Here is a 17,732-nt window from a genome sequence, read left to right on the forward strand (position 1 = left end):
AGTCGTCTAGTTTTTGTCGACACCATCGCTAGGCGCCTGACCCATGTTAAAGAAATCCACGTCTCCCCGAGTCTTTTGTCGTCTGCCTTGTGTGTAAAGCAGATAGATTAGCGATTCCGCGCCAAATCCCCCGGCCAGGCAAGCGCATTCACTTGGACATTTAGCAGGGTATATTTGCCCATGTGAAGACTAGAGAATGAGGGTCATTCAAGCGCTATGTTGGCAGGGGTGGGATCGACAGCCCCTGGGACGAGTTCTCTATGGAATTAGAGCAATCTGTCGTGAAATACGGGTGTGTGTTGGGCCTGGTATCCACATTTACATTGTCAGGCGTCATTGGGAGGAGCCGACGTGACCAATTCAAGAGGTCCTTCAAGCTATGATCCTTTTAACTGGTATATCTGAGCAATGAACAAAATACTAGGCAAATAAATGTGTTTACGCAGCCAGAATGTGCCTCTGAAACACGTACAATGACAGAGGGATGGTAACATTCCGGAGAAAGTCATAGGTGCTCTTGATGGGTGTATGACCCTTCATTGAAGTGACACACGATAGTGTAGGCATATCAGTCGCCTATTGAAGTAATTGAGAGCCATGTAGGCGATCTGTATTGAAACGCTTCGTGTTATGATATCTGATACATCTTTCACATGCCACCAACTGATCTTGTTTAGAAACATTTGTGTCACACGTGGGGTAAGATACTGATACACTTACTGTGTGTTCTGTAGAGCAAACAACTAAAGGTGATCCTATAAACATTGTGATAATTTGTGAATATGATAATTATTATAAATATTTATTTGACCACTAGAAAGGAATATGCATACAATATACACATGCATATCAATTGGAATTTAATTCATGGAACGATTATGACCTTTGTCATAAAAATATTGTTGTATATCAAATGTCCTAAACGAAGCCAACTTTTGATGTATCAAACCCGATTATGCCGAACCAAGCCGTAAATAATTACCACTAAAACAAAACAAAAACCCTTGAATGTGTCTGTCAAAATAAGAGATAAAACAAAATAGCTTATTGAGATATCAAAGAGTGATTAGCTTATTGCTGATAGCATAGTTACGATAATGATTAATGGGTTTAGCGCGACTTTGAACAACTTCATAACCCTTGTCTCGAACATCGGATAAATCGACATTTATTCCCTGTGAGTTAACAAGGTTGCACTATTTCTGCAAAAGCTACATTCGAATGATACCATGAAATTGTATAAAATACTGCTCTATTCTTAAACCATCCATCACCCCCACTGCCTCCCCCGCTGTTTACGCACCTCACCCCTATCACTCTCTGGACGATGTCTTCAAAATGCCATCATCCATGTTCAATATGATAAAGTTACGGAAGCTGTGAGTATTTTCTAAACAGTTGCGACACGAGAGGGGTAGGGTTTCTTTGTTTCTTTCTCGAGCTCGCGCGTTTCGTCTCGTGCCCTCTGATGAGGTTACCATCCCCCTCCCGTTGATACCTGCTCGCTTCCTTTAGAAATAGTCCCCAGATGTGGAGGGATATCGGAGTAAAGGGGATATCGTGTACAAATTCTCTACACGTGTTGGAGCTATATTGATACGTGAAGATGAACTCGGGAATTGTAGCAATTCCCATCAGGCAGTGCATGGCAGCTAAAGTGCGGCATTCCGTTGAAATTGAGCATTTTGAAGAGAGTGTTTTACTGGTAGCAATAAATGCTAGGAATAGTTCCATTATGCTTAATGATTATGATTACAACAACGGTCTTGTCAAACTTAAGACTTTTTTGTTGTTGTTGTTGTTTTACTCTTTAGTCAGGTATATCCCAGCTATATCACGGCGGTCTTGCATCCTGTGGTTGAAAGATTGAGCAACATGCCAAGCCGTCTGTTTACGATGACGTGCAGCCAGCCAAGTCAACAAGACTGACCACATAAGCCAATGTAATTAACCTATTAAGACATGCTATAGGGTGCTTGGACCTGTTCTAATCCGGATCATCACAAAACACATTAATAATACATAGGAATAAAAATAATAATCTTTTTGAGTTATAAAGAGAACACAAACAATTAATTCCTTTAAGAATTAACACTTACAGTTTAGTCCGTGAAATCTTTTTTAACGTTAAATGTCGAAGTAATGTTCTTCTCCTAATTGGGGCGATGGGGTAGCCTAGTGGTTAAAGCGTTCGCTCGTCACGCCGAAGACCCTGACTCAATTCCCCAAAAGGGTCAATGTGTGAAACCCTTTTCTTGTGTCCCCAGCCGTGATATTGCTGGAATAATGCTAAAAGCGGCATAAAACCATACTCAACTCACTTCTTTCTATAATGATTTCTCTTTCCAATAGAAGATTTCTTCCTAGCAATCAAGACGTATCCATGTGTATTATCTAGATTGATGATGAGATGTGTAATCAAACTGAATACAAATATTTCACAGTTAGAATGCAGGACTAACATGAATGTTCAACAACGTATGTAGGTACATAGTGAATATATTCTTCAAGGTGTATTGTCATTTTGAAATGACTTTAACCATGAACGGCACACAAAAACTCGAAACGAACAATGACTGAGAAATAAATGTGATACACACATTTCGATATGCGCGTAAAATAAGAACACAAACTCCCATGTTATCTCTACTCAAGTTTTAAATGTAGGGCAGTGTCCTGAGACTTGCCTCTCTTATGCGTGCGAGTAAGTTTTTATCATGGGTTCAAATCCCATATTCGCCATGATTATGTTTCCAGGTTTGTCAGTGGTAAAAGTGGTAGACGCCACTTGGGGCGTTCTTCCCACATCAAGCTGACACGCCGTGAAAAAACTGAAAACGGCGTCAACCCAACCTCACTCACTCACCCACTACTATGTTTGACGTCTCATTCCTACACCAAAGATATCACATTTAAATATTTATTTACGGTCAGTTTCATATTAATGCTGCACCTCAGTGAATTGCTACGTTATTTAATCCATCTTTAAGACGAAACTAAACAGACAAGAGATTTTGGAGATTAAAACCCAATTTATATACTATCTTTCATATTTTCATAAACGTAAACCGGAAAACTTTAAATTCTATGTAATCTCGACATAGTGTACATATTTGTATATATAATTTCATCACCAATATGTCTTGGTCACTTCGGAGAATATATGCACTGGTTTTATTTCCGTCTATACAAAGACAACATAACGTTCATGATCTTCACTTTGTATATATTGCTGCCTCCTAATATCATAACTGAAATGCAAATTACACTTTTTTCAAGCTGTGTTCAGAACATCTTCCGAACATATATTCATTTCGAATACTATTTTAAACAGAATTTACGATTATTTACACCCATGCTTTGTAATGCACGTGGCGTCTTTCATAACTATATGCGTTATAGTCAGTGTAAGAATTCAAAAACAGTTTGAAACTGGAATTTATTCATGTTCTACCCGTGATGCAATAAAAAACACAATTCGCGTCAAGATGTTAAAAGGTATATATGGTGATATAAAGAGCTCACTTATCTCGGACACCCCGAGGCTACATGCTTTAGATTCCACCGACTGATAACAGCTTTCAGTGATGTTCGATGTTATTGATAACATTTGACAAACAGACTTCACCATTAACCGGGAGTTGAAGCTTTACGGAAGGTATATATCATCTGTTATCTTGTACGATCTAATCGTTTGCTGTGACCATTAACATATCAATCTAGCACCGACAAGATAAGTAATTATTTCATTTTGCCGAAAGAAGTATTGTTTGTTTAAATGTGTATCTTGTCAAGTGCACCAATTCTTAATTTAGTTGAATGAAAAAACTAGGTCTTCATTGCAAGAGATGCGGTAATAAATCAAGCTGAAAGAAAGCGTTGTATGTTGGATAAACAACCACTTTATTTTTATGATGGGCACGGGTGGTCCAGTCGCCTAAGGGGCGGCATTTCGTAGCGCAGAGTTGCGTCCCTTAGAAGTGCCAGGAACAGGGGGTTCGAATCCCGGTTAGCCTTGATTATGTGTCTATGTTTGTCACGCACCATACCCGGTCTCGTCGGTTTAACCAAAGTGGTAAACGTTTTAGGCCAGCATAACTTCATGCTTTCCTCCCACATCAAGCTGATCCAACTGAAATACCTTTCAAAGCTGTGTTAAACTACCTCACTATGATAGACATGTCCTGATACGCCCACCGAAAACGAATTTCTACATACTGAATGGAATCATATTCAATCATAATAAAATAACAGTAATGCTAATCATCATCATGTTTATCATAGGATAACTTTTTTTCGTATTTAATGTAGATTTTGGTTTTGGTTTGGTTTGTTTGTTTAACGCCGCACTCCGCAATATTCCAGTTATATGATGGCGGTCTGTAAATAATCGAGTCTGGACCAGACAATCCAACGATTAATATCATGAGCATCGATCCACGCGATTGGGATCGATGATATGCATTAACCAAGTCAGCGAGCCTGACCACCCGATCCCGTTAGTCGCCTTTTACGACAAGCATAATCACCTTTTACGGTAAGCATGGGTTGCTGAAGACCTATTCTACCCCGGAATCTTCACGGATCTATTTAATGTAGAAAACTTGTGCATGTTTTTGTACCACGTCAGTTAGGTTTCAATATTACATTTTTCTTACATTCGTTGTAATTTTTATATGTTTTTTTAAATATATTCAAATATACAATTATGTGTCGATTATCTGAAAGGTCATCGTGTCATTGTAGGACATCAACTTACAATACAGTGTTTCATCGCCATGTGTCACGACCACCTGTACGTGTAGGTAGAAGATTCCATGTCGTGCACGTGGCATTTAACCATCCCCAGAGACTGTGGTATTAATATGTTAGATAAGCTCTGGCTGTAAGCTCTAGGCCCAAGGGGAATAGAGCGCACAGGTTAGCATACAACCATTGCCGCAAGATGGGATCCTATGGGACAACAATTTGGTGCTGTGTGTTGATGTTGGCAATGGCCAGACCCGGACATGACCCATATGGTGGCATAACATTGCCCCTATAGCTAAATGATAATCACATGTGTTACAAAAAAATCTAAGGATTTGAAGCGCTGTACTACAATAGAAACACCTTAATGTTGTGTTTCGTGTTCATCTCAGGTCATATTCTATCTAATTCCATTTTCATTTTATAACCTTCCCGATCTTGGTTTAAAACGTTACGTTTTTATCAAACAAGGTAAAATGGCTGACTGATCTAAAAATGAAAAACTATTATATTTGTATTTTAGAAATTCAAATAGTACTTAATGTATAGACATCCGATTTCTTCTTGTATCTGTACGGAATGAACTGTAAGGCAACGACCCACTGTTTCAGACCGCCATGCCACGTGTTTAATTCCGGGTTTGATTCCTGAGCATTTATAAGACACTGTAAAACCCGCCCATCCTGCCACCCCCTAATTTTGGTGAAAGAAAGAAATTGGATGTGTCAGGCGTTCGAGGTCTTGATCGCAAAAGCAGGTGTATCACCTGAGTTATATATAGGGATCGTCTCAGGTTTCTCATGTTAAATGCGTGTAACTAGAAATATTTTAACAAAATATTTCAATAACCATAATTTGAATAATTAGATCATCATAATAAGTATAGCAGAAAGAACATGAACTAGTGTCGCGATTAGGGAAATAGTTTTCGGTTATAAGAAGCTTTAACTTTTGATATGTACCCTAATGACAGGTTACCTGTTTGAGTCTGTTGAACACATTCCTCATCTTGAATCCGGGCGAAACCAAATATGCTAACCTGACTATTAAGTATCTTCATTTGTCTGTTCTTTTAGTGCGTTGTTTATGGTTCAACAAACAGGTGAGAAACTCCGAGGTTTTTTTTATATATGTATGCATAATTGTGCACTCTGTTAAAATATAAATCAAATCATGATATATTCTTTTTCTTTAACTTGAAATCTTTCTTTAATACTCATATTTTACATATATATTGCTGCTCATAAATCTTTATATCCAGTTGTATTGTTGTTTTGATTATAAAATTTGGGTTTAAACCATTTCCTTGATCTTAATGTGTAACCATCTTTGAATCCATGATTCCTTAATCCGGACATGTGTTTAAGCGGACGGTTTCTTTGGGAACTTTACCGGCCGGGGATTTACGAAGCAATCCATCCGCGTTTTTTTCTCTCTCTCTCTCTCTCTCTCTCTCTCTCTCTCTCTCTCTCTCTCTCTGAGAAAGTGCATTGCAATCCATCCGCGTTTTCTCCCTCTAACTGTTTCTCGGTTTCTCTCTCTCTCTCTCTCTCTCTCTCTCTCTCTCTCTCTCTCTCTCTCTCTCTCTCTCTCTCTCTGTCTCGTCCTCCTCTCCTCTCTCTCTCTCTCTCTGTCTCTATGAGAAAGTGCATTGCAATCCATCCGCGTTTTCTTCCTCTAACTGTTTCTCGGTTTCTCTCTCTCTCTCTCTCTCTCTGTCTCGTCCTCCTCTCCTCTCTCTCTCTCTCTCTCTGTCTCTATGAGAAAGTGCATTGCAATCCATCCGCGTTTTCTTCCTCTAACTGTTTCTCGGTTCTCTCTCTCTCTCTCTCTCTCTCTCTCTCTCTCTCTCTCTCTCTCTCTCTCTCTCTCTCTCTCTCTCTCTCTCTCTCTCTCTTTGTAATCAATCAGCATTTTCTCGTCTCGTAATAAGGGACGACAAAGTTACTGTACCAGCCCAATTTTCCGCGGGTGGTTAAACTGCATTCAGATGGGTCACACGGCCAACAAATGCGCTGTTGGTGTTGATGACAATTAACCGCTTTACTTGATCCAGGAGATCCGGGTGGTAATGTTAGCTGACAAACTGCCCTGGAAACACCGATACACCTTGTAACTCGCATGTAATGCACAACACGTCGAGACGAATTATACACTTTTAACCAACGCAATGAACTTGATACAATGAATATATAACGGCGACATAAGCATAGATTACCCATTGGATAACATGGATAATTACAAATTTGAATATGTTTCTAAAGTGGATCCTTTGCCAGAATGGGCGATGAAAAAGTTTCATATTTGATAGAATAGAGAGAGAGAGAGAGAGAGAGAGAGAGAGAGAGAGAGAGAGAGAGAGAGAGAGAGAGAGAGAGAGAGAGAGAGAGAGAGAGAGAAATAATTTTCACTGCAGGTGAATTGTTATATATTCGACTTGTTCAATTGATAATATTTTTAACTGAGACGAATGGGAATCCTAATAAGAAATATATGGCTTATGTCTATGTTTAACTTCGAACATCCTTTGCCGATAAACGCCAACGAAGTTGGTCGTATGATGACCCTTCTCTCCCTCGATGCTTAAGCCCTCGGTATGGCGGCGTTTCTAGCTCCGTATTGTCCCGACCAAGTCTCCTGTACGTTAATTCAGTAAATAACTGTATTTTAAAGCACATTTTATTGCCCCTATAGCTGAACATAGACTTGGTTGGGCTAGATGCTGCCAGGTAGTTTTATTGCCATCGAAACCTTCTTTGTGATGGTAATAAGGACATTTCTCCCCCTTTTTCACCAATCTGAACGGATTGTGGTATTTGAAAGAGGCCTGGTGAAATATTACCCCCCATTGGAGGCTGCTATACAAATTCATTTAGAAGTTTAAACATTACAAAATGTTGGCGAGGGGCTTAGCTGTCAAGGGTATCCTGTTAGCCTTCACAGAGGACAATTGCGGCGAATTTCAATTGTAGAATTTACGCAGGCTCTTTGTGTTGGACGTAAATCAGGGGCTGGGTAATCCACGGCTGCTGTGATATCCTTTATACACTTAACCCTTTCTATGACAAACAAGGATAGCACGATGACCATGGTTGTGGAGTTGTTTCGCTGAAACACTTGTATACAACATTGGACGTTTGAAGTAAGGGACATCAAATTGTAGGAATAGTAACAATTATATGTTGACCAAGTTAATAGCCCTTGAGAGTTTATACATAAAAGTGTTTGAATAAATATATCATGAACAGGGTACTATTTCTACATAGTGTCGGATAATGATATAAAGTTACGATTGTTTTACGCCACGTTTAGCAATATGACAGTTATGTCGCGGCATATTTATAAAGTAGAAAGCTTGAAAATTAATCCGTAGATTTGGAAGTTTCGCATTTCACACTGAACATGTGACACCATGATTCTCTTATTTGATTCTCTGACGTTAGATAAAAAATACTGATATTAAAGACATGACGTCTTTCTTAAACAAAAACACCAATTACCAAAAATGTGATCTAAGGAGCGATACATCGATGCGCCTAGTTCCATCCCCTTGTCGTTAGGATGCACTTGTCGTAGGTTCGAATCTGAGATGCACTCCGAATATAATCCTTGTTCCGTTAGCACCGGTCTCAGTGTCGTTTGTTACACCAAGTGAAAAACCTCAAAGACATACGTCACAGTGGTTTTCCACGTAACTCCTGTGAGGTCCCGAGTTCGAATAAAACCCCAGTTTCCCATGCTGATCGTCAAAGGCGATATGTTGGTGGTCATGTGAATATTGGTTGGTTGCGTGTTATCTTACCCCGACGGTGTAGTTCGTTGCTCATAATATCAATCACTGGTCTGTCAGGTCCAGGCTCAATTATTAATAGGCCCCCACACAAACACACACATAGAGTTGGAATATTTGACATTATGCAATAAACAAACACATAGCCGTCAAATGTTTCAACAAACAGACTTCTCCACAATAAACTGACACCACTTAATATGCCTGAAATTCAATACGACTGTTGTGCTACGACCGCTGTAGGCCTGTGTTACGGCTTGAGAGTCGTAGCGCTTTTTGCAAGTGAACCCAGATTTTTCGTACTTACATTTTGAATGCTATTTGAAAGCAATATGCACTTCACTCAACGATGTCAGTAATAATTTGCCATTTCTTGCAGGTACACGGGAGACAGCCTTTATTTACTCGATCCTGAGTGCAGGCGTGGTGCACGCTGTGACGATGGCCTGCTCCGCCGGGAACTTGACTGACTGCTCATGTGATATGTCCAATTACGGAGAGGCCGATGTCGACGGTTGGAAGTGGGGCGGCTGTAGCGACAACATCAACTACGGAATATGGTTCAGTCAAAAGTTTGTGGACGCCCCGGATAAAACCAGACATAAAGATACCTGGGATATCAGGAATAAGATGAACCTGCACAACAATGAAGTCGGTCGGAAGGTGAGATAGCCTGACGTTACACTGAGTGAGTGAGTGGGCGGGCGGGTGAGCGAGCGAGCGAGTGAGTTTTACACCACACTTAACAGAATTCTAGCTTTATCATGGCGGTCTGTTAATAATCAAGCCTAGACCATTCCAACCAGAGGTTGACAGCATGATCAACTATAAACACCTTCAGGGTACCTTGACCCACAATCTGCTCAGCCATACCTTCTGACATCCCGATCATCATCAGTCGGCTCCAGCGACAAGCATGGTGTACCGAGGATCATATGCGCCTTAAATATCCACAGCAGTGGTCATTACGGTTGGAGTCCACTGTGAATATATCCAAGTTGTGCACTGCGAAACATTAGCTATATCCTGGGATACAGAAACCAATTATTACCACTATGGAAATGTTTTGTCTTTATCCTGTAGAGGGGCGGTCGGGTAGCCTAGTGGTTAAAGCGTTCGCTCGTCACGCCGAAGACCCGGGTTCGATTCCCGACATGGGTACAATGTGTGAAGCCCATTTCTGGTGTCCCCCGCCGTGGTATTGCTGGAATATTGCTAAAAGCGGCGTAAAACAATACTCACCCACTCACTTATCCTGTAGAGAATGGTGATAAGATACCTGTTACAACTGTTCCCACATACAGTAAACTACGTTTATAACGAACACGCTTAAAACGAACTGACTGATATAACGAACTTATTTTTTAGTTCCAGCCTTTTGTTGTATATATGCTGTACATATGCTTATAACGAACTACGGTTATTGCGAACTAAAATTAGTGGTCCCTTTGAGTTCGTTATAACCGTAGTTTACTGTATTTCCAATCTAGGTAATACAACTGTTGTATTTACGAAAAAGAATGACAAAAAATGTACTTTGTATGACAATCTAAGCCCACCTTTGATGATAAAATAGATTGGCTTGAATGACACTAAAAATCTAAAGTCATATTCTGTTCTGTAAGAAGACGTAACTAATCGCACACATAAACCCTTTTATATAGGCAAAGTGTATTCCATAGTCCATAGCCCCAAAACGACATAAAACAGTATTTGGCACGGCACTGCAAGCTTATCTTTAAGTCAACTTCGGTTATAACGAACCCGGTTATAACGAACTGACATATAAACCGACTGTTTGTATAGGATTGGTTGAATGTATGGATTTTGAAGGTTTTTTTTATAGTTTTCTGTCCTCTTTGGCCCAGATCGAATCTAAACATGAAGTCGATTTTCAGTTATCGACAAAATCAGATCTGTGTGTCTCCAAGGATGTGTAACAGTGGTGCAGTGCGCTTTGTTGAAAAGTCACAAGTCTATCTTTCTTTGGTCTGAACAGAAATAGACAATGGTGTTCAGGGAGTGTCTCGTTTCTAAGTCACGAGACATGTACCTCTCTCGACTGTTTCCCAGTCAAACCCGTAAATGAAAACCGTATTGTTTATGTGGTGGTAAAGAGACAGTTTTACACGGTGCCGACTCTGTAAACTCCAAGCTTTAAGGGCGAGCACTATGTGAACACCCATGTCCCGATAGCCTTAGTATTAATGACTTATCATAAACACCGAGCCCGACCGATAAATCAGGCCTCGCTATCAAATCTATCTGCAATGTTTTGTCGGGATGAGACAGGGGGGTGTAATTGCTCCTCACAATTTCAGATAGCCATATTTACATGCGAAATATTGGGCGATTCCTTATTGAGGACCCTCTATATGAGTGCCACAAGAACTATGATTGCCCCTTCGGGCGCTTGTGTGTTTGATTTAAGGATCACTGACGTCCCTAATGAGTCCTCGAGTTGCAACTCGTGGTGTTATGAAGGTATGGTGATAACAACACAAGAACCCTGCCCGAACTAGCTGATCTGTCTGTGGGCGGTCACCGTCGACAGAGAAACTGCGTGCTGAAGATGTCGTACACAACTAGGACGTTGTCTTCGAATATAAATCTCCAGCGACAGTTGTGAGAAAGGTGTGACCACATGATGCTGAACTTAGCTACTGTGAAGTGATATGATTATGCCAAAGAGTTTGAACACCTGCGTTCTTTACAGGTAAACCAGAGCCTCCCTACCGATGTGCCACCCCTTGATTATATTCACCCTATCAACAAGGGCCCCAGTTTATGTCAGTTTAGGGTGGTTTACCGAACGGTTTACCGGCCTACCTTGGTTGCTAAGATTGCCTGGCTATGTCGGTATCTGAAGGCACGGGGTGATCTACATGGCTATTAATCGTTACTTGATCGTCTCCTCCAGACAAAGGCTACAGGCAATGAAAACACTCAGCTTATGGTTATACAAACTTTGGTCTTAACAGTTGAGTTAGCTGTAAATCATCGCGAGACCAAGTTGTGCAAAGAGGTGGAATTTTTATAGTGGCCAGTCTCGATTTACGCAATCAACGTGGTCTTCATAGAAACACGTGGGCTGACTCACTTGCGGGGCTTTTTATTGCGTTTAAGAAGAAACACCCCGATTAACCACGAAGTCAAACTTGTATCCCGTGGAATAGCATTGTACAAATCCGATTGCAACTATCTTGCCTCCAGTTTTGATTGAAAGCCCAACTCGGATCGTAACTGGAGACTGTCGTGGTCATTGGTTTACGAAAGTCACCCAAAGATGATTTATTCTCAGTAAAATCACGCCACCCCCAATGTCAAGACTGTAATCGTTGTAAGTTAGACCCTGACCCAGTGTCACAAAGCGATCTTTGCGCTAAACTGTCGTATTTGTATGTTGCGATCGCCGTAGGGTAGACAGTTTTGTGGAACGGCACCGTTTTATTAAATTTGAATAAATGGGATCTGCAGTAAAACATTTTTCTCTAATGTTTTCACAAACGCGATGGGTTTTTTTGAATAGCGAAAATTATGACGATCTGTTTTTAAAGGGTTGATTGTCAGCCATTGCACATTTGGTTCAGACCGGATCGAAAATTAGCACCGGGTCGTGGACCATAGTCCCTGCGAAAGCTCCTTCGGGTGCGTTATTCCAGGGTTTGTCTGCAAATGTTGATTTTCTATAGAGATCAACCTCTATAGTCCGGATCTCATTACTCAACACAGTCAGGATCCATGCATCAACAATTTAATGCTCACTGCTTCGCTAATATTGCAACCTTCTGACACAGACATCATGCCAGACACCGAGCCGCCCACAGTGATGCTCCAGACGTGATGTATTGTTCTTGTACGATGACGTCTCGATGGTACCTGTGCAATCCCAAATATAACGAACATTAACATCCTCATCATGGCAGCCACGTGTAACGAACGAGTTCAGTTTTAGTGGCAACAGTTCAAGTCCGCAGGAAAAAATATGCCAGTTAGTCAAAAAGGTATCTCTCCCGCTTATAATCTACATGCAGACTAAGCCAGGATGGGACTTCTGTCTGGGCGTTTTTAACTGGGAGCATGATCAAATAGTTAGAAGAGGTTTTGAAATACCCGTCTATCATAGTTAAAGGCTTGCGGCGGATAATTCTCTAATTTTCCTTTCGTTGTGCATCCATGTTATGTACCAAAGTATTTCTACGTCAAACGGTCACACTGCAGCATTTGTCACCTACATTTACATTATACTCTACTGAACATATTTAAAAATTAGAAAGGATCTATCAGGGTGTATCACCATTGATCCGAACGTATATATAATGTTTCCAAAATGTGCAATTCAAAAGAAGTTTCAGAAAACCAGGTTCGTTTATATTACTGTAGTTAATCTGTCCTGCCTTGGCAGGTTAACCATAGTGGGTGTCCTTTAACATCTTTTGAGTAGTATATAATTATCTATTCAAAACATTGCTCCGAAATGGATAGTGACGTGACCAAATAGCTTTAATTTGCATTATTGCAAATGACATGTGGACAAGGGCACAAAGATTTGTGTGGCTTTTTTAGCATTCGTTGTATTGTGGCATATTATGCCACGAGCTCCTCTCTTAGGTTGCAGGAGGTACACGAAACTCCATCTTCTTTTGCATTTTTCAAAATTCTCACCCATTAGTTCTTGAAGGCAATGCCAGCTAATGCCAGTTCGTGGAATCATTTGGTCCATGAAAACCTTAAATCTCCATGAATAGCTGCTACAATTATTTGAAACCTAAAAAGTCGTTCCTTAATGCTGTTTTCGTGAAATACAACCTATCAGTTGCCTATGTTAATCATCTGCAGATGCTAAAAGAACCATTACAAACGAGCGTAGATATTCCATAGTCATATGGTACAGGGGTAGGCATCCAGCCACCTGTATTCCTGTCAATGTGATCGTAACATACAGGTTGGATGACGGATTCCCTCAATCCAACTTTTAGTACGGTTTCAACCCTTGGCTTAATAAAGAGCTCCATCATACAGAGAAGAGACGGGTAATATAAAAAGAAAGAGTAAGTATATTTCCAGAAACGAACAGCGGCAGTGAGTCAGGCAGTTACTAACTCAGCATATAGGCCGGGACCCTTGCAGTGAATCTAAAGCAATGATCTCTAGGATTGAGAACACACCGACGTGGAAACAATTTATGACCTTCCTGAGAAAATATGCGTGAAAAGCAGCGACTAATAGCTCCGTATCTAGATTGTATGCTGGCGTTATGTCTCCTGGAAGTAGGGCTGGCACAGTCTAACTGCTCAGACCCACGGCCTATCTTACAATAGGGAGATGGTTATATTAAGAATGTCTAACAAATGATTAAACGCTTCAAGGATTTCATTGTAGCAGCTAATCCCCGTACTGCCCTGGCGCTCCCTGGTAAAGTCGGACCCTTGGTTTCCAGCAGTCTCAAATATTTCAATTGCCATTGAAGTAATGAGTGATTTAACATTGAGAATGAGATGGTCCACGTGATGGACTCCGTCCAAGGTGTATAAACAACTGCCACATGGAGAGTTTTGACATTCTCAGTAATGGAGTTACGTCTCTTTGGGATTCAGTTGTCTTTACTTAGTTCTGCGTGAATTCATATCTGAATCTGCAACATACTTTTTCACAATGGGCCGTGGTTCCTGGTAACTGACAGCGTGGCATACAAGGCATGGCATCTGTGGCTTAGTACTCGACACGAATCGAGATCCACCATTTATTCTGAGGCCTCATTTAAGATGTAACATTGACAAGATGTAACATTTATTCTGAAGCAAACACGATGCAACATTTTTTCTGAAGCATGAGACAAGATGTCATACTTATTCTGAAGCATCTGACTTGAAGTTACATATATATTCTGAAGCATGAGACAAGATGTTACATATATTCTGAAGCATACACGATGTAGCATTTTATCCTAAATCATCAGACAAGAAGTTACATATATTCTGAAGCATGAGACAAGATGTAACATTTATTCTTAAGCATGAGACAAGATGTAACGTTATTCGAAGGAACATACACTATATAACATTTATTCTGAAGCATCATATTCGATGTAACATGCATTCTGAAGCATCGGACAAGAAGCAACATATATTCTGAAGCATACACGATGTCACATTTATTCTGAAGCATCATACACGATGTAACATTTATTCTGCAGCATCATACACCATATAACGTTTATCCTGAAGCAACATATATGATGTAATATTATCCTGAAGCAACATACACTATATAACATTTATGCTGAGGTGTCATACACAATATAACATATATTCTGAGACATCATACACTGTATGACATACATTCTGACGCATCATACACTATATAACATTTATTCTGAGGCATCATAAACGGTGTAACATTATTTCAGAAGCATCAGACATCAGACAGGATGCAAGTTTAATATCCTATGCATGAGTAACTGATAAACCAAACAGTTATCATAAACATTGTTGCAGTATATGTGAGTTCAAGGCTGCAGAATATGAAAGTGCTAGTACATACCTAATCAGAAACGTTTAAACGGATATTATCATTGTGTAAAACAGTGGTATAATGATAGTTGTGAACTAAACTGGGTAAACTCTATTGAAAGTGTTACTGTAGTTTAACTTACATTTCTACCGAATAGTGATTAAGTTATGTCTGGCGTTAGACATTTATACGCTTCCTGTCTTTTTTTAAACAGCATTTGCATAAAAGAACGCTTACATCCATGTGACTAGTTTTCTGAAAAGGGAAGAAAGGTGAAGTTGTTTCAGTCCATCTTTTGTCCAAGGTGGTCCTGAATAAACCTAACGTAAGATACCAGAAGCTTTGAAACTTTGAACACATGGCTGAACCCTGACGACCACGATTGTCTGAACACGTGTAGGCATGTAGAGAAGTGCTGGGGTGAGTATACACCTTATCAGGTGCTAAGATCCCCGGAGGAAGTTGGCCCTGCATTGTTCAACAAGTAGATGGGGGCTAGATCCTTTGGTGACCGTGTGTTATGTGATTTGCATCAAAGTGGAAGCCGACTTTGTTACGAGTGAAGTAGAAACAGATTTGGAAAATCAACACTTTGCTGTGTTTGTCCACGTGCTGTTGTCTTTATCTGAATGAATTAAATGTAATGTCTAGTGCATACTAATCATGTTCAGATGATATGTGTAATAGTTTAATACAGATGTCTTATGCTACACTTTTCCTAGCTTACCATTTCAATTTAAAAGTACGCCCACGAAGGGTGAGTGGCTGAGTTGCATATACGCCACTTTGAGCATTCAGCCGGTCACACCACGGCTGAAGACAATAGGAATAAGCTACACACATTTGACCGATGTTGGGAATCGAACCTGAGTCTTCGGCGTTAGAAGCCACACTATTACCACTAGGCCCCAATCCCAGCAAGAAGTAAATATGTGCTGAAGAGTGGCTTCGACAATTACTGATTAAACGCAAATGCTAATAATTTATATACAGTCGCGTCTCAAAACAGTGCAACCCCATTGATGTTCCACAACCCCGCCTTGCAGCCCTTTCTTTGGAGATGCTTACCTTTTTTGCGAACACCTTGTGTCATCATTGATCTTCAATGATCCCTTCATATTATTTCAATGCTATTTTGGCTTGGAATGGCATATGTTTCGTCGGATACTCGATACGGGTTATTCTTCGGCGTTGGCGTTTTACATTTAGGAACGTGTTCACATAAACAAAGGAATTTTAACCCTAGCACGTTGTTCGCTTGAATATTTCTTAATCCGGTTGACTTCACTAGGCACAGTGTTGTCCGGATTATCGGGATTTCATTGTACATAGTGAAATGCACACGTTATGGATTGCGTCAAATACGTAAAGGATATTCCTTGAGGAGGCATATCCTGATCTATGTAATATCTGACGAAACACTACCGAAGGGCATTGTTGAAATATCACGTATTTTAGATAACTAAGAACCGCGTGTTGGTGCTTTAGAAGAAGTCTTTAACATATGTCTTGTCTACTCTTTGTGTCTTCAACGTTATGAAAAAAGTCTTCTGAGCCTCTTAAAGCTGGAAATTGGTGTTTTAATGTTAGGACGATAGGACCTAAAAGACCGACTACCGGAGCAAAGAAGGGCAGAGCTACACGAAGCACTTGTCTTATCCCAGCGATGCATAGCAGAAAACCCACAACAGTTTCCCAAGGTATCTCTCCGTGCCAAATACTTCAGACTCCTTAAACCAACTTATGTTAGAGCTGATTTAGAATTTATGTCGCTCTTCTGAAATATTGCTAGTTAATTGGCGTGCCGGGTTTGGTATTTACAGAGCAATAAACAGTAGTTACAGTTATTTGTACCGCATATAACTCACGTGTGATGCCCGGATCAATGGTGTAATGCGTTAGGTAATGAAAGAATTTCAAACAAGACAGTCCCGTGGGAATTTATAAGCAAATAACTGTAAACATTCGCCACAAGTCTGGCTCTGTTTTATGACCAGTCTGTTTATCTCAGATGTTCCTTCTTGACATATACTCCAAATGTACCGATTCAGGTATTATCTATTGGGAACGTGTACTTGAGTGATATGTATATTTGCTAAGTTATATTACTTGGGAATTTAAAAACAGGACTCTTCAGTTCCGTTCAAATTGAAAAAAAAATGATATAATATTTAATGACATTTTCAGAAAAGTGGATAATTGAAGTTGTACTTCTTAAGAAATATTTGATTAGTAAATAAGAACAACACAAAAATAATTAGGGAAAATATGTAGCTTCCTTTTTTTTTAAAACGTATATAAGATTACATAACGGCCGCAAATAACCTTTGTAATTTAACTTCGAATATATATGTATATATATATGCCACTTTGAATAGAATTTGAGTTAACCCAAGTCGTGTCAACGTGATGTGAGAGGAAACTCAGATGTGATAGAGATAGGAGACGTTAACCACTTTGATGAAACCCACGAGGATGGGTATGGCGCTGACAAACCTAGAAACATAATCAGCACTAATCGGGATTTGAACCCAAGATCATTGCAAATTGAGGCGCCTTAGACGACTGGGCAACTATATCACGTGGATGTACACGTCCATGTGTACTGCAAACGTGCTTCATATATATGCCTGTGTTTTGAAGGTGCGGTAACTGTTCACGCTTGCGTCAAGCGTACAAC

The 17,732-nt window shown here is 40.1% G+C and overlaps 1 protein-coding gene across 1 annotated transcript in view; it reads left to right on the forward strand.

The window, feature by feature from the left end:
• The window catches only part of LOC124144276 (protein Wnt-16-like), a 52,698-nt gene that overhangs the window by 9,301 nt on the left and 25,665 nt on the right, over positions 1–17,732 (forward strand). Inside the window, exon 3 of the mRNA XM_046513610.2 lies at positions 8,919–9,202. Within this exon, the coding sequence (XP_046369566.1) occupies positions 8,919–9,202 (284 nt within the window). The remainder of the gene's footprint in view (positions 1–8,918; positions 9,203–17,732) is intronic.

Source organism: Haliotis rufescens, unplaced genomic scaffold, assembly GCF_023055435.1.
Source record: "Haliotis rufescens isolate VD_foot unplaced genomic scaffold, xgHalRufe1.0.p SCAF_16, whole genome shotgun sequence".
Classification (NCBI taxonomy): domain Eukaryota; kingdom Metazoa; phylum Mollusca; class Gastropoda; order Lepetellida; family Haliotidae; genus Haliotis; species Haliotis rufescens.